The sequence below is a fragment of the Nycticebus coucang genome, chromosome 14, assembly GCF_027406575.1.
Source record: "Nycticebus coucang isolate mNycCou1 chromosome 14, mNycCou1.pri, whole genome shotgun sequence".
In the NCBI taxonomy this organism is placed as follows: domain Eukaryota; kingdom Metazoa; phylum Chordata; class Mammalia; order Primates; family Lorisidae; genus Nycticebus; species Nycticebus coucang.
In genome coordinates this window covers 71,019,595-71,041,845 of record NC_069793.1, presented here as the reverse complement: position 1 = coordinate 71,041,845, position 22,251 = coordinate 71,019,595, and the positions used below count along the sequence as shown (strand labels likewise).

General features: G+C 38.3%; 1 protein-coding gene across 1 annotated transcript in view; it reads left to right on the top strand.

Moving 5' to 3' along the window:
* Window positions 1–22,251, top strand: part of RSF1 (remodeling and spacing factor 1) — a 198,888-nt gene that overhangs the window by 69,883 nt on the left and 106,754 nt on the right. The window contains exon 2 of the mRNA XM_053561132.1: window positions 15,067–15,158. Coding sequence (XP_053417107.1) covers window positions 15,067–15,158 — 92 coding nt within the window. The remainder of the gene's footprint in view (window positions 1–15,066; window positions 15,159–22,251) is intronic.

The following is a 22,251-nucleotide window of genomic DNA, read 5'->3' as shown; positions in this document are numbered from 1 at the left end:
TTATTTTATGAAGGTCCATTGTTTAGTTTTATCCTTTGCGCCTTGTGGGTGCTAGTTTTTTTCCTTTAGTTTGTGGGTGGTTTCTTTGCTGGTGGTCCATTGTGATGGTCAATATGGATAATAGGTCTATGAATTTTCTGTAGAGCTGGTCTTGTGGCATATTTACTCAATGTTTGCATATCAATAAAAGATTCGATTTCTCAATTGATTGTGAAGCTTAGTTTAGCAGGAAACGGAATTCTGAGCCAAAAATTGTTTTGTTTAAGAAGATTGGGAGGGGGGTGGGGCCTTGGTGTGTGTCACACTTCATGGGGGCAAGACATGATTGCAAGAGGGACTTTACCTAACAATTGCAATCAGTGTAACCTGGCTTATTGTACCCTCAATGAATCCCCAACAATAAAAAACAGAACAAAAAAAAGAAGATTAAAGGTAGCTGACCATTCTCTTCTGGCTTGGAAAGTTTCAACTGAGAAGTCTGGTGTCACCCTAATGGATCTGCCCCTGTAGGTTAATTGTTGCTTACTCCTGGCTGCATGCATAATTTTCTCTCACATCTTGACTTTGGACATGTTTGTTACAATATGTCTTGAAGATGCTATATTTGTGTTGATACAACTCAAGTTTCAATAGCCCTCTAAAAGGAGTGTTTCAAAATCATCAGTGATATTTGGGAAGTTTTCATTTATAATATCCTCCAGTAGGGCTTCCATTCCTTTGGGACATTTTTATTCCCCTTCAGGAATACCTATAATTCTATAACATACTATAATTCATATGTTTGACCACTTCATGAAGTCCCATAATTCTCTGAGTGAATATTCTGCTCTCTCTCTCTCCTTTTCTACCTCTTTAACTCCCTGGGATAGCTCAATAGCTTTATCCTATAAGTCTGAGGTTCTTTATTCTCCATGGTCTAATCTGTTATTGATACTTTCTATTGCATCTTTAAGTTCCCCGATTGACTTTTTTAAGTCCTTAAGCTGCCATGTCCTTTCTATGTTCTTCATATCTTTCATCCATTTTTTGGTTCTGTTTTTCTACTTTCTTGTCATCCTTTATTGTTAGATTGTTTTTGCCATCCATATTTTAAATTCCCTTTCTGTCATTTCCATTAATTCTTTATAAATGAAATCCTATGCTTTAGCTACTTCATAATCCCTTGGGGGAGTTTCTCTATTCTGTTTTTATCATGTTGCCAGAATTTTTCTGTTAGTTCCTCCTCATGTGTCTTTTCTTCTTACTCCCTTCCTTCTAGAAAATATATAACCATCATCTGGGATTTCTTTGCCCTGCCATGAGCCTATTTTTGTCCCTTGCGGGCAATATTGTCCCCAGTGAGAATCTATGCTATAGCAGACTTTTAAAAATAAATCTATAAATTTTCTGGAAAACAGTTTAGAAGTGGAGTGGCTATTTCAAATGTTTTGACAATGAGAATGGATTGGGATTTCTATGGTTTATCTAGAAATAAAAGGGAAAATACTACTTTTATTTTTGGTGAAGAAAATCAGTTTTGTTTTGTTTTTTTTGGTGGGTTTTGGCCGAGGCTGGGTTTGAACCCGCCACCTCTGGCACAGGTGCTGCCCAGAAAATCAGTTTTGTATGGTTTATTTAAGTTGTTATACTTTGATCAACAAAACGCAAATTTTGTTTTAAGAAAAGGAATGAGTTGGGAAACAGTGTGATGGTTGTACATCATTGGGCATTTAATTAGTGTCACTGGATTACACACTAATGGTTAACATGGCAAATTTTACACTGTATATATTTCACCACAGTTAAAAAATTAATAATGTAATATACCAAAACCCGTTGGATCGCACACTTTAAATGGTTGAGTTGAATAGTGTATGCTTTACATCTCATTAAAACTGGTTTTTAAAAGTGGAAGAATGGATCTGGAGGAGGAGGAGTCTAGTAGTCTTTCTGTTTCTATAGCAACTGTTTAGCTGGATTATATTTTAGAAGTGGATAATGCCTCAGAGTGCACAGATAGAAACAGCCCAAGATCAAAAAATCAGAGGCTCACACTTTAATCCTAGCACTCTGGGAGGCTTAGGTAGGAAGATTGTCTGAGCTCAGGATTTCAAGATCAGCCTGAGCAAGAGTGAGACCCCGTCTCTAAAAATAGCTAGGTGTTATGATAGGTACTTGTAGTCCCAGCTACTTGGGAGGCTGAGGCAAGAGGATCACTTGAGTCCAAGAGTTTGAGGTTGCTGTGAGCTATGGTGCTACCTCACTACTGAGAACAACAAAGTGAGACTATCTCAAAAAAAAAAAATCAAAAACCAGATACAGACCTGTCCAGAAAGGGTGGTTTGATTCATGGATTAGGTCTTCTGAACTATTCCTTCATCTATTTGATACTTTAAAAAACATTGGAAAATAGCTCTGGATTTTTAAGTCAGAAGTCTTGGCTTTGTTTAATCTTGGGTAATTCATATCACATCTCAGGTCTGAGTTTTCTAGTCTATCAACTCAGTGAATAGTGAATAGTTCTAGTGAATAGTTCTAGTGAATAGTTTCTAGTGAATAGTTTTCTATTCACTAGAAAACTCAGTGTGAATTACAACATTTCTTTCAGTTCCAAAATTCTAAGATCCTATGATCATTGTTGCTTTGTTATAAAGCAAATAAATGCCTTGTTACCTACATTGAATATTAGAGCTAGAGAAGTATAGATCATCTGGTGTAACTCCTTCATTTATGGATGAGAAATTTGATGTTTATACCCATATCTCTTGACTCTCTAGTGCTTTCCATAATACATGTATAAGATAGTTTTTACGAATACATAGTTGAAATATCAAGTCAGGCTTTTATGTGATATTTGAACTTTGAAAGGGTAAAGAATATCAGAAATAAGATGCGATACAAATACATTTATTTGATTGTATTATTAAATATCTGTATGTACTTGTTATATCTTTCTGAATGATGAATGTGATTAAAAGCTATGGTTTCTGCATTTGAAAATGAATAAACTAATAGGGATCACATAAAATTCATAAAGTAGTCACTTCTTTGGATTATGATTGGTAAAGTGGCTTGTTAGAAAATTTTTAGCATTTTAGAAAATTTCTAAATTTCGCAGTTTACCTTGATGATACTTGCTGGCATTTCTAGTGCCACAACCTAGTCCAACCCTGATGGACTTCTCTTGTCTAAAGAATAGGAATAGCTTCCTAATTAGTCATGTTTGCACCCCCTCCCTTTCATTCCTCATATAATAGCCAAAGTGATCTCCCTATCCTGTAGCCCAGTGATTTTCAAGTGCTGTGCCATCCATGGCATAGTGGTTTGGTGTGAAAAAAAATTTTTTTTTTTAAGAGTCTCAAGCTGTCACCGTGAGTAGATTGCTATAGCGTGATAGCTCACAGCAACCCCCAACTCTTGGGCTCAAGTGATCCTCTAGCCTCATTTTTTCTATTCTTATTAGAGATGGGGTCTCACTTTTGCCCAGGTTGGTCTTGAACTTATGAGCTCAAGCAATCTACATGCTTTGGGGTCCCAGAGTGCTAGGATTATAGGCGTGAGCCACTGTGCCCTGTTGTGAAAAATTTTGAAGGTCATTAGTTAAATTATTTTTGAAAGTTCAAAGCACAATAAATATGCTTTTACAAATTCTTTTTTAAAAATCAACATAATTTAAGTGTGCTACAGAAGTTTAACTGTATCTTGAAGTGTGCATAAAGTTTGAAAAACACTGCTATAGACCTTTTTTTTTGAGACAGAGTCTTACTTTGTTGCCCTCGGTAGACACACAGTCCCTGACCTTTTCTCTTTCCTTCAGAATCTTTCACCTCCTGAGGCTTTGTGAAAGAAAGGGGTCTAGTAAAGGTTATGTATCAAATCTTAAATCTGTCATGTGAAAAGGCAGAGATCTTATTTTAGTTGGAACAAAAATCTGTATTTTTCAGACTGACTTCAAGCTGGGTAATGAATCTTTAGAAGGAAGTTAATAATTATCTAATGTTTTGGAAATGAGACTATTTAGACAGTCGTTAGTGGTAAATGAATGAATTGAAAGCTTGTCAATGTTTTAACAAATTATCATGTATTTTTAAAATATGATTGATATTTTGATAGCTGTGCTGTCCAAAACTACAGCTACTTGTCTATTTAAATTTAATTAAAAATAAATAAAGTTTTTATTTTTTAATTTTTTATTGTTGGGGATTCATTGAGGGTACAATAAGCCAGGTTACACTGATTAAAAACAAATAAAGTTTAAAATTGATTTTCATTGGCCAAATATTGAATGTTCAATAGTTGCATGTGGCTAATGGCTACTATACTGAAAAGTGCTAATATAAAACATTTCCGTCATCCTAGAATGATCTATTGAGTAGACAGTATTATTTTAGAGAATAAAAAGTATGATGATTTCTGGCTCAGCGTCTGTGGCTCAAGCAGCTAAGGCTCTAGCCACATATACCTGAGCTGGCGGGTTCGAATCCAGCCCGGGCCTGCCAAACAGCAATGACATCTGTGCAACCAAAAAATAGCCAGGCCTTGTGGTGGGCGCCTGTAGTCCCAGCTACTTTGGAGGAGGAGGCAGGAGAATCGCTTGAGCCCAGGAGTTGGAGGTTGCTGTGAGCTGTGATGCCACAGCACTCTATCCAGGGCAACAGCTGAGGCTTTGTCTCAAAAAAAAAAAAAAAAGTATGATGATTTCAATATTTAACAATCTATAATGCAAATTAATTTTTCTCTTGAAGTTTTGGTCTGTCTCTTATCCATAGGCAAATTATTAAGAGCTACAAGTACCCTTAATGATTATCAGTTTTTCAGTTCTATTTATGACAAAAAGCATAAATAAGTTTAGTTAGTAAATTTAGTGGATTATATATTTTAATTTTAAATAATCTAGTGTTGTGCAGTACAGTAGCCATTAGCCACATGTGGCTCTTGAGTACTTGAAATATAGCTAGTATGAACTGAGATGTGCTGTAAATATTTTAAATACTTAGTACAAAGAATTAAACTATTTCATGGTTATAAATTGAAATAACATTTTGGGTATATAGTATTAAATAAAATGCATTAAAATTAATTTAAACCAAAAAACATGAAATTAATTTAAAACTTTTTTTACTTTTATAAATATGCTACTAGGTGGCATGCAGTCACTCGTGCCTATGAAATTAGGTGGCATGCAGTCACTCGTGCCTATGATCCCAGGACTGTGAGAGCCGAAATGTGGGAGAATCACTTGAGGCCAGGAATTTAGAGCAGCTGGGACAACATAGTGAGACTCCCCCCTACAATAAAATGTGTAAACTTAGCCGGGTATAGCTGCGTACTCCTTAGGAGGCCAAGGTTGGGGATTGCTTGAGCCTAGTACACTGAGGTTGTAGTGTGCTGTGTTCATGCCACTGCACTCCATCTTGGGCTCCTGTGTGATAGAATGAGGCTGTGTGTGAAGAGAAAGAGAGGAAAAGGGAAGGAGTAGGGGAATGAAAGGAAAGGAAAGAGAAAATTTAAAATTATGTCACTCACCTTGTATTTCTATTGGACAGTGCTGTATATACAAAAGCTGATACTCTAATAAATGAAATAATGTATAATCTATTTGCACACACCTAAATCAACAATGATAATTTGTAAAGTGGGATGAAAATATATTTATTGCATATTTATTTTTGTCCTGTATTGGCTATTTTTTTTTTTTTTTTTGGAGACAGAGTCTTACTATGTTGCCCTCAGTAGGGTGCTGTCACAGCTCACAGCAACCTCAAACTCTTGGGTTTTAAGCAATTCTCTTGCCTCAGCCTCCCACGTAACTGGAATACAGGCACCTGCCACAACGCCCGGCTATTTTTTTGTTGCACTTTGTTATTGTTGTTTAGCTGGCCTGGGCTGAGTTTGAACCCACCAACCTTGGTGCATGTGGCTGGTGCCATAACCACTGTGCTACGGGCACTGAACCTCTCCTGTATTGGCTTTTCAAAAATAGTACCAGTATTATAAAAATCTTTCCTGATTTTATATATCTATATGATTTGGAGGACATTCATCAAACAAATGAGTAATACAGACAATATGAATACGATGGATATTCCAAAGACAAAGGAGTTGCTGGTATTGGAAAGCTGAGACTTTTGGACTTGTATTGCCTAGGCATTGAAAGATGAAAGTTCCAGGGCAGAAAATACTAAGCTGGGCAGCTTTCATAAAGCCCACACAGGTGATGAATAAGCTGAATATTCTTAGTGAACAGTTAAGTGGCCAGAATGATTTCATTTAAAGACTTCAATGTAGAGAAAGATTAGAGAGAGTTGTTTTTTGTTTGTTTGTTTGTTTGTTTGTATTAGAGAGTTTGATTGAGACTGAATATTGGGACTTTGAGGTTAGGGTAAGAAATCCAGATAAACTTATGTAGGTATTCAGGAGCCATAACAATATTTATGAATTGGGAAGTGACATGAAAGCAGTCTTTTTGGAAGATTGGTTTGGCTGCAGGAGACTATCCATAGCTATTTTTCTGATATGAAAAGGTGTAGTAATGTTTCAGAAAAATTGGAGGAAATAGGGAGGAGGTGTAAAATGTAGAAAGAGAACCATCCAGACTGCTGTGTTTCGGGAATGGGAGAAACTGAAAGCAACTTCGGTTCTTAAAAAATCACACCAGAAATAAACAGTGTTTTAGATTTATACACTGTTTTATAATTTTAAAATTCTATGTGATAGCCAACACAACCTTTTATTACAGACAGGAAAATTGTTAGAGGACTTGACCAGAATCATTATGTCCTTGTCTATGTGGTATAACTGATCATTGAACCCAGATCTTTTTCTTCTTCCCACATTGTCATTGACATCTATTCAGTTCCTGAGCCAGTGCCTCAGGTTTTCCTGACTCTTTATTATTGCACAGTCATTCAGTTTTAGTAATTTTCTTTTTTTAAAACTTTTCTCAGATCTGTTTATTTCTCCCTGTACCACCTCTACCTTAGTCAGGCTATTATCCATCTTTCTGGACAGATGTTTTCCTAAATTTGTATCTAATTTCTGCCCTTTACCCTACTACCTAAAATAAACAGATGAAAGCTTTTTGGTTAAAAATCTGTCTTCTACCAATAGAGTCATTGAGAACTTTATAAAATATAGAGCACTTTCTTCTTTAAACTTTTAAAGAAAATCTAAACCTTTCTTTTTTTTTTTTTTTTTTTTGAGACAGAGTCTCAAGCTGTCACCCTGGGTAGAGTGCTGTGGTGTCATAGCTCACAACAATCTCCAACTTGGGCTCAAGCGATCCTCTTGCCTCAGTTTTTCTATTTTTTCAGAGACAGAGTCTCACTTTATGGCCCTCGGTAGAGTGCTGTGGCATCACACAGCTCACAGCAACCTCCAACTCCTGGGCTTAAGCGATTCACTTGTCTCAGCCTCCTGAGTAGCTGGGACTACAGATGCCCGCCACAACGCCCGGCTATTTTTTAGTTGCAGTTCAGCCGGGGCAAGCAGTCCAGCCACTTCGGACTCCCGGAGTGCTAGGATTACAGGCATGAGCCACTGTGCCTGGCCTAAAATCTGAACTTTTAAAAAGTCTAGTTGTATAAGGCTCATCATGATCATACCCTTTTTCTTAGGCCCATGCCTCCAGTTCGATGATAATTTTGGTTTTTTTAGCCATTTGCATCTGCTTTTGTTTTTTGTTTTTTTTTATTGTTGGGGATTCATTGAGGGTACAATAAGCCAGGTTACACTGATTGCAATTGTTAGGTAAAGCCCCTCTTGCAATCATGTCTTGCCCCCATAAAGTGTGACACACACCAAGGCCCAACCCCCCTCCCTCCGTCCCTCTTTCTGCTTCCCCCCCCATAACCTTAATTGTCATTAATTGTCCTCATATCAAAATTGAGTACATAGGATTCATGGTTCTCATTCTTGTGATGCTTTACTAAGAATAATGTCTTCCACTTCCATCCAAGTTAATACAAAGGATGTAAAGTCTCCATTTTTTTTAATGGCTGAATAGTATTCCATGGTATACATATACCACAGCTTGTTAATCCATTCCTGGGTTGGTGGGCATTTAGGCTGTTTCCACATTTTGGCGATTGTAAATTGAGCTGCAATAAACAGTCTAGTACAAGTGTCCTTATGATAAAAGGATTTTTTTCCTTCTGGGTAGATGCCCAGTAATGGGATTGCAGGATCAAATGGGAGGTCTAGGTTGAGTGCTTTGAGGTTTCTCCATACTTCCTTCCAAAAAGGTTGTACTAGTTTGCAGTCCCACCAGCAGTGTAAAAGTGTTCCCTTCTCTCCACATCCACGCCAGCATCTGCAGTTTTGAGATTTTGAGATGTGGGCCATTCTCACTGGGGTTAGATGATATCTCAGGGTTGTTTTGATTTGCATTTCTCTAATATATAGAGATGATGAACATTTTTTCATGTGTTTGTTAGCCATTCGTCTGTCATCTTTAGAGAAAGTTCTATTCATGTCTCTTACCCATTGATATAAGGGATTGTTGGCTTTTTTCATGTGGATTAATTTGAGTTCTCTATAGATCCTAGTTATCAAGCTTTTGTCTGATTGAAAATATGCAAATATCCTCTCCCATTGTGTAGGTTGTCTCTTTGCTTTGGTTATTATCTCCTTAGCTGTACAGAAGCTTTTCAGTTTAATGAAGTCCCATTTGTTTATTGTTGTTGTTGTTGCAATTGCCATGGCAGTCTTCTTCATGAAGTCTTCCCCCAGGCCAGTATCTTCCAGTGTTTTTCCTATGCTTTCTTTGAGGATTTTTATTGTTTCATGCCTTAAATTTAAGTCCTTTATCCATCTTGAATCCATTTTTGTGAGTGGGGAAAGGTGTGGGTCCAGTTTCAGTCTTTTACATGTAGACATCCAGTTCTCCCAACACCATTTATTGAATAGGGAGTCTTTCCCCCAGTGTATGTTCTTGTTTGGTTTATCAAAGATTATGTGGTTGTAAGACGTTAGTTTCATTTCTTGGTTTTCAATTCGATTCCAAGTGTCTATGTCTCTGTTTTTGTGCCAGTACCATGCTGTCTTGAGCACTATGGCTTTGTAGTACAGACTAAAATCTGGTATGCTGATGTCCCCAGCTTTATTTTTGTTACAGAGAACTGCCTTAGCTATACGGGGGTTTTTCCGGTTCCATACAAAACGTAGAATCATTTTCTCCAAATCCTGAAAGTATGATGTTGGTATTTTGATAGGAATGGCATTGAATAGGTAGATTGCTTTGGGAAGTATAGACATTTTAACAATGTTGATTCTTCCCATCCATGAGCGTGGTATGTTCTTCCATTGTTAATATCCTGTGCTATTTCCTTTCTGAGGATTTCATAGTTTTCTTTATAGAGGTCCTTCACCTCCTTTGTTAGGTATATTCCTAGGTATTTCATTTTCTTTGAGACTATGGTGAAGGGAGTTGTGTCCTTAATTAGCTTCTCATCTTGACTGTTATTGGCGTATACAAAGGCTACTGACTTGTGGACATTGATTTTATATCCTGAAACATTACTGTATTTTTTGATGACTTCTAGGAGTCTTGTGGTTGAGTCTTTGGGGTTCTCTAAGTATAAGATCATGTCGTCAGCAAAGAGGGAGAGTTTGACCTCCTCTGCTCCCATTTGGATTCCCTTTATTTCCTTGTCTTGCCTAATTGTATTGGCTAGAACTTCCAGCACTACGTTGAATAGTAAAGGTGACAGAGGACAACCTTGTCTGGTTCCAGTTCTAAGAGGAAAAGCTTTGAGTTTTACTCCATTCAGTAAAATATTGGCTGTGGGTTTGTCATAGATAGCTTCAATCAGTTTTAGAAATGTGTCACCTATGCCTATACTCTTCAGTGTTCTAATTAGAAAAGGATGCTGGATTTTATCAAATGCTTTTTCTGCATCTATTGAGAGGATCATGTGATCTTTATTTTTGCCTCTGTTAATATGGTGGATAATGTTTATGGACTTGTGTATGTTAAACCAGCCTTGCATCCCTCATCTGCTTTTGTTTTTTTGAGCAGTGTCCTTTCTCTGCTTCTTTTCTCCTCTCCACACTTCAGATCTTCGTATACAGTAATTGTCTATTTACTTGCCTATAACCACTCTTTTCCTACTCCCACCCCCAACTCACTACATCACTTCACTAAGCTTCACTCAGATAGGCTCATTAAGGACAGGAACTTTCTCTTGCTTACTAATGGTAGACTAACTAAAATTTGTTGAGTGGGCAATTTTTTTTTTTATTGTTTTTTTTTGTTTTTGAGACACAGTCTGTGCACTGTTGCCCTAGCTAGAATGCAGCAGTGTCATCATAGCTCACAGCAACCTCAGGCTCCTGGACTTGAGCAATCCTCCTGCCTTAGCCTCTGTGGTGTAACCCACTATAACTAGCTGAGTGGGTGAATGTCTTTATAGTTCCAGATGTTTCTTTAGAGGGAAATGAAAGAATGACTGAAAAATATTAGGTCATCATTTCCCAATCTGTCTATTTATATTTCTACAAGATAATTGGATCAGATATATTAGATAATGCTGCAGATTAAACCCCTAGTTTGGATATTCACAATGCATATAAGAATAATGAGTAAAGGCTTTCAAGAGTCTGTGGTGAAAAACTTTTTTTTTTCTTAATCATCTTTTTTCTAATATACTATATTTGGTTATGGGACTTCTTAGGTAGTCTACATATAATTTCTCTTATATACTAGTAGTATTTGGGATTTTGGCAATGCTGAATTTGTCAGGTGTTTGTGTCCTTTATTTCTGTTAGGTTTAATTATTATAATGAAAATATAGGTGGTGCCCATAGCTGAGTGGGTAGGGAGGGCATGGGCCACATACACAGAGGCTGGCGGGTTTGAACCGGGCCTGGGCTAGCTAAAACAACAATGACAACTGCAACAAAAAAAATAGCCGGGCATTGTGGCGGGCACCTGTAGTCCCACCTATTTGGGAGGCTGAGGTAAGAGAATCGCTTAAGCACAAGAGTTTGAGGTTGCTTTGAGCTATGACGCCATGGCAGTCTACTGAGGGTGCCATATTGAGACTCTGTCTCAAAAAAAAACAAAAAACATAGATCACAACCAAGGGATATTTGGAGGAACTCTGATTGCTTGCAGTCAGAACAGAAAACCCAAGTGAAGAGACAGCATTCCTCAAATATTTGAAAGTTCCTATAGAAGAGGGATTAAAAGTATTGTTTTTGAAACTAGAGCTGTTTTTTCAACCTTTTAAATCTCATGGCATACTTGAACCTATAGTTATACTTCTGTAGCACATTTAAATTATGCTGATCAAAAAAAAAAAAAAAGAGTAAAAAAGAGAATATATTTACCGTGCTTTGTACTTCTTTAAAAAATAATGATCTTGGCTTGGCATCCGTTGCGCAGTGGTTATGGAGCTGACTACATACACAAAGGCTGGCAGGTTCGAACCCAGCCCGGGCCAGGTAAACAACAATGACAACTGCAACAAAAAATAACTGGACGTTGTGGCGGGCACCTGTAGTCCCAGCTACTTGGAAGGCTGAGGCAAGAGTATCACTTAACCCCAGGAGTTTGAGGTTGCTATGAGCTGTGATGCCACAGCACACTACCCAGTGTGACAACTTGAGACTCTGTCTCAAAATAAATAAATAAATAAATAGTGATCTTTAAAACTATTTGTGTACTCCTAACATCCTCTCACATGTGCTGCGGCACACTGGTTGAAAATCACTGAAGCAGAGGGTAAGACCCACAAGTAAGGAAGAAAAGTTGTAGGAAGGTAGATTTTGATTTAGGGTAAGGGTAACTTGATAATAACTAGAACTATCCAGAAAATGGAACTAAATGGAAGGTAAGGAATTTTTTTGTCCATGATGGTTATCAAACAAAGATTCATAGAGATACAATAGAGAATTTTAACCCATCAGATAAGGGAAGAATTGTTTTTTTAAAAACACTTTGAAAACCATTACACTTAATTTCTGAAATATATGTCCACTTGATATTTATATTTGGTTTTTATTTTTTTTTTTCTTTTTTTTTGTAGAGACAGAGTCTCACTGTACCACCCTTGGGTAGAGTGCTGTGGCGTCATAGCTCACAGCAACCTCTAATTCTTGGGCCTACGCGATTCTCTTGCCTCAGCCTCCCGAGCAGCTGGGACTACAGGCGCCCGCCACAACGCCCGGCTATTTTTTTGTTGCAGTTTGGCTGGGGCTGGGTTTGAACTCGCCACCCTCGGCATATGGGGCCGGCGCCCTACTCACTGAGCCACAGGCGCCGCCCTTTTTTTTTTTTTTCCGTTTTCTGCTAGGGCTGGGCTTGAACCTGCCACCTCCGGCATATGGGGCCCGTGCCCTACTCCTTTGAGCCACAGGCACCGCCCCGATATTTATATTTCTTCTTTTCTTTTTTTCTTTTTTTTTTTATTGTTGGAAATTCATTGAGGGTACACTAAGCCAGGTTACACTGATTGCAATTGTTAGGTAAAGTCCCTCTTGCAATCATGTCTTGCCCCCATAAAGTGTGACACACACTAAGGCCCTACCCCCCTCCCTCTGTCTCTCTTTCTGCTTCCCCCCCATAACCTTAATTGTCATTAATTGTCCTCATACCAAAATTGAGTACATAGGATTCATGCTTCTCCATTCTTGGGATGCTTCTCCATTCTTGGGATGCTTTATTTAAGAATAATGTCTTCCACTTCCATCCAGGTTAATACGAAGGATGTAAAGTCTCCATTATTTTTAGTGGCTGAATAGTATTCTATGGTATACATATACCACAGCTTGTTAATCCATTCCTGGGTTGGTGGGCATTTAGGCTGTTTCCACGTTTTGGAGATTGTAAATTGAGCTGCAATAAACAGTCTAGTACAAGTATCCTTATGATAAAAGCATTTTTTTCCTTCTGGGTAGATGCCCAGTAATGAGATTGCAGGGTCAAATGGGAGGTCTAGCTTGAGTGCTTTGAGGTTTCTCCATACTTCCTTCCGGAAAGGTTGTACTAGTTTGCAGTCCCACCAGCAGTGTAAAAGTGTTCCCTTCTCTCCACATCCACGCCAGCATCTGCAGTTTTGAGATTTTGTGATGTGAGCCATTCTCACTGGGGTTAGATGATATCTCAGGGTTGTTTTGATTTGCATTTCTCTAATATATAGAGATGATGAACATTTTTTCATGTGTTTGTTAGCCATTCGTCTGTCATCTTTAGAGAAAGTTCTATTCATGTCTCTTGTCCATTGATATAAGGGATTGTTGGCTTTTTTCATGTGGATTAATTTGAGTTCTCTATAGATCCTAGTTATCAAGCTTTTGTCTGATTGAAAATATGCAAATATCCTTTCCCATTGTGTAGGTTGTCTCTTTGCTTTGGTTATTGTCTCCTTAGCTGTACAGAAGCTTTTCAGTTTAATGAAGTCCCATTTGTTTATTGTTGTTGTTGTTGCAATTGCCATGGCAATCTTCTTCATGAAGTCTTTCCCCAGGCCAATATCTTCCAGTGTTTTTCCTATGCTTTCTTTGAGGATTTTTATTGTTTCATGCCTTAAATTTAAGTCCCTTATCCATCTTGAATCCATTTTTGTGAGTGGGGAAAGGTGTGGGTCCAGTTTCAGTCTTTTACATGTAGACATCCAGTTCTCCCAACACCATTTATTGAATAGGGAGTCTTTCCCCCAAGGTATGTTCTTGTTTGGTTTATCGAAGATTAGGTGGTTGTGAGATGTTAGTTTCATTTCTTGGTTTATATATTTCTTATTTTCTTTCTAATTCTATGAAAGCTGTCCTTGTCTAATGTATCAGTATAGCAGCTAAATATATGTATTGGGAAACAAAGAGATTAGAAACTGAAGTTATATAGTTAAGGGTTTTTACTTGATGGTAGTTTTTTTTTTTTATAAAACAGACTTTTTTAGAACGATTTTTATCACAGAAAAATTAAGTGGGGCGGCGCCTGTGGCTCAGTCGGTAAGGCGCCGGCCCCATATTCCGAGGGTGGTGGGCTCAAACCAGGCCCCGGCTGAACTGCAATCAAAAAAAAAAAAAAATAGCTGGGTGTTGTGGCGGGCACCTGTAGTCACAGCTACTCTGGAGGCTGAGGCAAGAGAATCGCTTAAGCCCAGGAGTTGGAGGTTGCTGTGAGCCGTGTGACTTCATGGCACTCTACAGAGGAGCATAGAGTGAGACTCTGTCTCTGCAAAAAAAGAAAAATTAAGTGGGAAGTACAGAGTTAAGATATACCCACTTCCCCACATGTACAAGTTCCCTACTATGAAGTGTGGTAACAGTGATATACTTGTTCTAATAGATAAAAGCGTGCTACCACGTTTCTGCTCTACATAGTTTATACATTAAGCTTCTCTCTCTCTTTTGTTTATTATTTGGGATTCATTGAGGGTAGAAAGAGTTAGGTTATACTGACTGCATTCGTTAGGTAAAGTCCCTCTTATAATTGTGTCCCACTCCCGAGAGGTATGCCATACACCGTGACCCTCCAAGTCTTCACTCGTATTTGATGATATTTTGAAAGAAATTATGAATATTCCTTCTCTTCTTTAAGAAAGTGGGGCCAGGCACAGTGGCTCAGGCCTGTAATCTGAGTTCATTGGGAAGCCAAGGCAAGAGGATCCCTTAAGGATAAGAGTTTAAGATAAGTCTGGGCAACATAGCAAGACCTTGTCTCTAAAAAAAATGTATATATATATATATATCTTAGCCAAGCATGGCTGCACGCACCTGTAGCCCAGGTATTCAGAAAGCTAAGGGAGGAAGATAGATCACTTGAGCCCAGGAGTTCAAGGTTACAGTGAACTATGATAGTGCCACTACACTCCAGCCTGGGCCACAGAGTGAGACCTTGTCTCTAAAACAGTACAACAACAACAACAACAATAGCAACAAAAAACAAAAACAAAAAAAGAGTGGTTTTCAATCACTTCAAGCTGAAGTTTACCCTTTTATGATTCAGGGGTCTAAAAGATAGCTGGAATCAACATCATCTATTTTGATAAAGTATTTAAAAATTCAGAAAGTAATATTTCTATACAATGTTTACAAATGTTTTATCTTACTGGCTAATAGTATTTTTTTTCCCTTCTTTTTAAGTACCAAAAGAATTGGTGGAGCTCCATTTGAAGTTGATGAGGAAGATTGGTAAATCTGTAACAGCAGACAGATGGGAAAAATATTTGATCAAGGTAACTAGTATTTGTAAATAAATTACCTTCTCTGTTACTGAAATGTTACTCTATTTAGCATAAATTGATGTTACATTTCATAATATGCATAACTTTTAAAGTAGCTTTCTAAAAATTAGGGAATATGAATCCAAAATCCATATTACTTTAAGTATTTGGTTCTCCTTTTTTGTTACTATTAAGCAATGATCTTGATTTTTTTATTTTAATTGTTGGGGATTCATTGAGGGTACAAGAAAGCAGGTTACACTGATTGCATTTGTTAGGTAAAATCCCTCTTACAATCATATCTTGCCCCCAAAAGGTGTGGCACACACCAGGGCCCCAAACCCGCCCTCCTTCCTTCTCTGTGCTCTTCCTTTCCCCAACCCTTCCTCCTTCTTTCTCTGCTCTCCTCTTCCCCCACCCCCACCGTGTCCTTAAGTGTCCTCATATCAAAATTGAGTACATAGGATTCATGCTTCTCCATTCTTGTGATGCTTTACTAAGAATAATGTCTTCCACTTCCATCCAGGTTAATACAAAGGATGTAAAATCTCCATTTTTTTAATGGCTGAATAATATTCCATGGTGTACATATAACACAGCTTAATAATCCATTCCTGGGTTGGTGGGCATTTAGGCTGTTTCCACAATTTGGCAATCGTAAATTGAGCTGCAATAAACCAGTCTCTAGTGCAAGTGTCTTTAGGATAAAAGGATTTTTTTCTTCTGGGTAGATGCCCAGTAATGGGATTGCAGGATCAAATGGGAGGTCTAGGTTGAGTTCTTTGAGGTTTCTCCAGACTGCCTTCCAAAAAGGTTGAATTAGTTTGCAGTCCCACCAGCAGTGTAAAAGTGTTCCCTTCTCTCCACATCCACGCCAGCATCTGCAGTTTTGAGATTTTGGTGATGTGGGCCATTCTCACTGGGGTTAGATGGTATCTCAGGGCGCTTTTGATTTGCATTAAATAGGGATGATGAGCATTTTTTCATATGTTTCTAAGCCATTCATCTACTTTAGAGAAGGTTCTATTCATGTCTCTTGCCCATGGATATATGGGATTGTTGGCTTTTTTCATGTAGATTAATTTGAGTTCTCTGTAGATTATAGTTATCAAGCTTGTGTCTGATTCAAAATACGCAAATATCCTTTCCCATTGTATAGGTTATCTATGTGCTTTGGTTGTTGTCTCCTTAGCTGTACAGAAGCTTTTCAGTTTAATGAAGTCCCATTTGTTTATTTTTGTTGTTGCAATTGCCACGACAGTCTTATTCATGAAGTCTTTCCCCAGGCCAATATCTTTCAGTGTTTTTCCTCTGCTTTCTTTAAGGATTTTTATTATTGTTTCATGCCTTAAATTTAAGTCCTTTATCTATCTTGAATCAATTCTCAGTGGAGAAAGGTGTGGGTCTTTGACGTGTGGATACCCACTTCTTCCAGCACCATTTACTGAATATGGAGTCTTTCCCCCAAGGTATGATCTTGTTAGGTTTATCAAAGATTAGGTGGTTGTAAGATGTTAGTTTCATTTCCTGGTTTTCTATTCGATTCCAAATGTCTATGTCTCTGTTTTTGTGCCAGTACTGTGCTGTCTTGACCACTATGGCGTTGTGGTACAGCCTAAAATCTGGTATGGTGATGCCCCCAGCTTTATTTTTATTACCAAGAACTACCTTAACTATACAGGGTTTTTTCTGGTTCCATACAAAACACAGAATCATTTTTTCCAAATCTTGAAAGTACAATGTTGGTATTTTAATAGGGATGGCATTGAATAGGTAGATTGCTTTGGGAAGTATAGACATTTTAACAATGTTGATTTTTCTCATTTTAACAATGGTGTGTTCTTCCATTTGTTAATATCCTCTGCTATTTCCTTTCTTAGGATTTCATAATTTTCTTTGTAGAGGTCCTTCACCTCCTTTGTTAGGTATATTCCTAGGTATTTTATTTTCATTGAAGCTATGGTGAAGGGAGTTGTGTCTTAATTAGCCTCTTATCTTGACTGTTATTGCCGTATACAAAAGCAACTGATTTGTGGACATCGATTTTATATCCTGAGATATTACTGTATTTTTTGATGACTTCCAGAAGTCTTATGGTTGAGACTTTGAGGTTCTCTAAGATCATGTCATCAGCAAAGAGGGAGAGTTTGACCTCCTCTGCTCCTATTTGGATTCCCTTTATTTCCTTGTCTTGCTTAATTGTATTGGCTAGAACTTCCAGCACTACATTGAAAAGTAATGGTGACAGAGGACAACCTTGTCTGGTTCCAGTTCTAAGAGGAAAAGCTTTCGATTTTACACCATTCAATAAAATATTAGCTGTGGGTTTGTCATAGATAGCTTCAATCAGTTTTAGAAATGTGCCACCTTTGCCTATACTCTTCAGTGTTCTTTTTTTTTTTTTTTTTTTGTAGAGACAGAGTCTCACTTTATAGCCCTTGGTAGAGTGCCGTGGCATCGCACAGCTCACAGCAACCTCCAATTCCTGGGCTTCAGCGATTCTCTTGCCTCAGCCTCCCGAGTAGCTGGGACTACAAGGCGCCCGCCACAATGCCCGGCTATTTTTTGGTTGCAGTTCAGCTGGGGCCGGGTTTGAACCCGCCACCCTTGGTATATGGGGCTGGCGCCTTACCCACTGAGCCACAGGCTCCGCCCCTCTTCAGTGTTCTAAGTAGAAAAGGGTGCTGGAATTTATCGAATGCTTTTTCTGCATCTATTGAGAGGATCATATGGTTTTTATTTTTGCTTCTCTTAATATGGTGGATAATGTTCATGGACTTGCGTATGTTAAACCAGCTTTGCATCCCTGGGATGAAACCTACTTGATCATGATATATGACTTCTTTGATGATAAGCTGTAATCCATTGGCTAGGATTTTGTTGAGAATTTTTGCATCTATATTCATTAATGAAATTCGTCTGAAATTCTCCTTTTTAGTTGGGTCTTTTCCTGATTTGATGTCAGAGTGATTTTGCTTCATAGAACGTGTTCGGGAAGAATTCCTTCCTCCTCAGTTTTTTGGAATAATTTTTGCAGCATGGGAATAAGCTCTTCCTTGAAGGTTTGATAGAATTCTGGTGTGAAGCCATCTGGACAGGGCATTTTTTTGTTGGAAGCCTTTTTATTGTTTCTTTAATCTCAGTGCATGAAATTGGTTTTTTCAGAAGCTGTATTTCTTCCTGGCTAAGTCATGGGAGAGGGTGTGATTCCAAATATTGATCCATTTCCTTCACATTGTCAAATTTCTGGGCATAGAGTTTCTGGTAGTATTCAGAGATGATCTTTCGTATATCTGTGGCACCCGTTGTTATTTCCCCCTTTATCATTTCTGATTGAGGTTACTAGAGATTTTACTTTTCTATTTCTAGTTAGTCTGGCCAAAGGTTTATCTATTTTATTTATTTTTTCAAAAAGCCAACTCCTTGTTTCATTCATTTTCTGAGTGATTCTTTTGTTTTTAATTTCGTTAATCTCTGATTTAATTTTGGAGATTTCTTTTCTTCTGCTGGGTTTAGGCTTAGATTGTTTTTCTTTTTCAAATTCCATAAGATGGCTTCTGAGTTTGTTGATGTGCTCTCTTTCTGTTTTTCGAATGTAGGCATCTAAAGCAATAAATTTTCCTCTCAAAACTGCTTTTGCAGTATCCCACAGGTTTTGGTAGCTTGTGTCTTCATTGTTGTTATGCTCAAGGAAGTTAGTGATTTCCTGTTTTATTTCTTCCTGCACCCATCTGTCATTCAACAGAAGGTTGTTTAATTTCCATGCCTTTGTATGGGGTTGAATGTTTCTGTTGGAGTTGACTTCCACCTTTAGTTCCTTGTGGTCTGAGAAGATAGAAGGTAAAATTTCAATTCGTTTGATTCTTTAGAGGTTTGTTTTGTGGCCTAGGATGTGATCAATTTTGGAGAATGTTCCATGGGGTGATGAGAAGAATTATATTCTTTATCCTTGGGACGAAGTGTTCTATATGTGTCTATCAAGCACAGTTGTTCTAGGGTCTCATTTAAATGTCTTATATCTTTGTTTAATTTCTGTTTAGAGGATCTGTCTAGCTCTGTAAGAGAAGTGTTAAAGTCCCCTGTTATTATGGTGTTATAGGATATCATATTGCTCAGACGGAGTAAGGTCTGTTTCAAGAATCTGGGAGCATTTAAGTTGGGTGCATATATATTTAGAATTGAAATGTCTTCTTGTTGTATTTTTTCCCTTGACCAATATAAAGTGACCACCTTTATATTTTTTTACTTTAGTTGCTTTAAAGCCACATGTATCTGAAAATAAGATGGCAATTCCTCTTTTCTTCTGAATTTCATTTGCCTGAAAAATAGTCTTCCAACCCTCGACTCAGAGTTTTAATTTGTCTTTTGAAGCCAGGTGTGTTTCCTGCAGACAGCAAATGGGCATGGGTTGTGTTTTTAAATCCAGTCAGCCAATCTGGGCCTCTTCAGTGGGGAATTCAAGCCATTAACGTTTATTGAGATAATTGATAAGTGTGGTAGTATTCTATTCATCTTATTTTGTGAGAGTGCATTGCTTAGTTTTATCTTTTGCATCAGTGTGGAAGTTAGGTTCTGTCCTTTAATTGCTGAGTTCTTACTTTGCTGCTGATGCATTGTGATGGTCAGTGTGTAGAACAGGTTGAAGTATTTCCTGTAGAGCTGGTCTTGTGGTGAATTTCCTTAATATCTGTATATCAGTAAATGATTTTATTTCTCCGTCAATTTTAAAGCTTAGCTTAGCGGGATATACCCTGTTTCTCTGAAAATAAGACAGGTGTCTTATTTTCAGGTGTGCTGCCAAAGATGCGCTAGGTCTTATTTTCAGGGGACGTCTTATCTTTCCTGTAAATAGGTCTTATTTTCAGAGGATGTCTTATTTTTGGGGAAACAGGGTAGAATTCTGGGCTGGAGATTGTTCTGTTTAAGTAGATTAAAGGTAGATGACCGTTGTCTTCTTGCTTGGAAAGTTTCATTAGAGAAGTCTGCAGTCACTCTGATGGATTTGCCCCTGTAGGTCAACTGGTGCTTACTCCTGGTAGCTTGAAGAATCTTTTCTTTTTTCTTGACTTTGTACAGGTTCATCGCAATATGTCTTGGAGAAGCTCGGTTAGAGTTGAGGCGACCTGGGGCTGATATCCCTCTGAAAGGAGTGCGTCAGAATCTTTGGTGATATTTGGGAAATTTTCATTTATTATATTTTCTAGTATGGCTTCCATTTCCCTTGGGCATTCTTCTTCCCCTTCTAGGATACCTATCACTCATATTTTTGAACGCTTCATAAAGTCCCATAATTCTGTCAGTGATCGTTCTGCTTTCTCTCTTCTTTTCTGCCTCTTTAACTATCTGAGTTATCTCAAGAGCTTTGTCCTCTACCTCTGAGATTCTTTCTTCTGCATGGTCTAATCTGTTGTTGATACTTTCTCTTGCATCTTTAAGTTCCCTAATTGACTGCTTCAGTTCCTTTAGCTCTGCTATATCCTTTCTGTATTCTTCATATCATTCATCTCTTATTTGATTCTGTTTGTGGATTTCCTTTTGGTTATTTTTTACTTTATCAGCAGTTTCCTTCATTGTTTCCATCATTTTTTTCATTGTTTTCATCATCTGTATTCTAAATTCCCTTTCTATCATTTCTAACATTTCTTTATAGGTGGAATCCTCTGCAGTAGCTACCTCATGTTCCCTTAGGGTGGTTGCTCTGGACTGATTTTTCATGTGGCCAGGATTGTTCTGCTGATTCTTTCTCATGAGTGATTTCTTTTATCTGTTTCCTTGTCCTGATTTTCCCTTCGCTTCCTCTTGGTCTTTAAGTTGTCATGCCTCTGGACCAGGGTTTCGATGAATCCTTTTGGTAGAGGACCAGAAGAATGAGAAGGTTGAAGAGCAAGAAGGCAAAAAAGAAGGGAAAAAAAAAAAAGAAAGGAAGAGGGTGGGAAAAAGGGAATATTGACAAAAAGAAGAGAGGCACAGAAAGAGGGAGACAGAGCAATATAGGTGTACAGTAGGGTACTTTGACCCAACCTTAAAAAAACCCCAACCTCTGGGGGTGCTGGGTTGGGTGGTTCCCTTGAGGTCAGCAGCTCTTTGCTAGTCTGTTCGGACACAGTACCCCACCTCCACCAAGTAGAGAGGAAAGACAAAAATGCTATAAATTAAACCAAAACAAACAAACAGAAAACTTTATGGGATAAAATTGGGGGGAAAACCAAATAATAGGGGTAGAAACACTAGCAAAAATGAAGTTCTAATTGTTGATAAAGGCAACGATGGGAAATTAAATTCAAACTAGGAAAATGAAGAAAGACAATTAAAAAAAGATAGGGAAAATGTTGAAATTAAAAAAACAAAAACAAAAAACCCCCAAACAAAGCAGTATATATCTCTTGCTGAATATTGTCTGGGCAACAGGTGATCTTCTGGGTTATGAGTTGTTAATCACGATGCTGATACGCCTGTATGAGATGGAGACTGGAGGCCTCTACTGATTTCTCAAACCCCGCAGGCTGGAGAGCCTATAGTGGAGACCCTAAATCTCTCCTCAGCCCATGTAAAAGGCACTTTAAGCTGCTAAACTTGGCTAAGCAGAAGCTTTCTCATGAAAGTGCTTGTCACTGTGATCACTCCTAAAATGGCTATCCACTTAACCAGTGTGCCAAAACTGATCTTGCATATGCCCATGAGGGCTAAGGCTGCAGGGCGTCTCAGTCCCCGCCTTTATGAGGGCTAAGGCTGCAGGGCGTCTCAGTCCCTGCCTTTATGAGGGCTAAGGCTGCAAGGCATCTCAGTTCCCACCTTTAGGGTCCTCAGGCACTATATTACTAGCTCCCGCCTAGTAGTTCCACCCTGAGGGCGGAACTTGCCAGGACACTTCTCCCACAATGGCTCTGCGCGGCCCACAGCTGTACAGTATTAGCGCTATCTGCCTCAGCATCTCAGTCTGGGGCCCTAGAGAACGCTTAAAGTCTTCCGCACTCTTGCCCAGATTCTCCGAGGGTGGTTCAACTGAGCGCCAAGTCCAAAGAAAAAACCAAAGCAACTCACAGGTAAGGCCTTTTCAGTTTGCAATCTCACTGCTGTTGTACTTAACAGCTGCCAGCAGGATTAG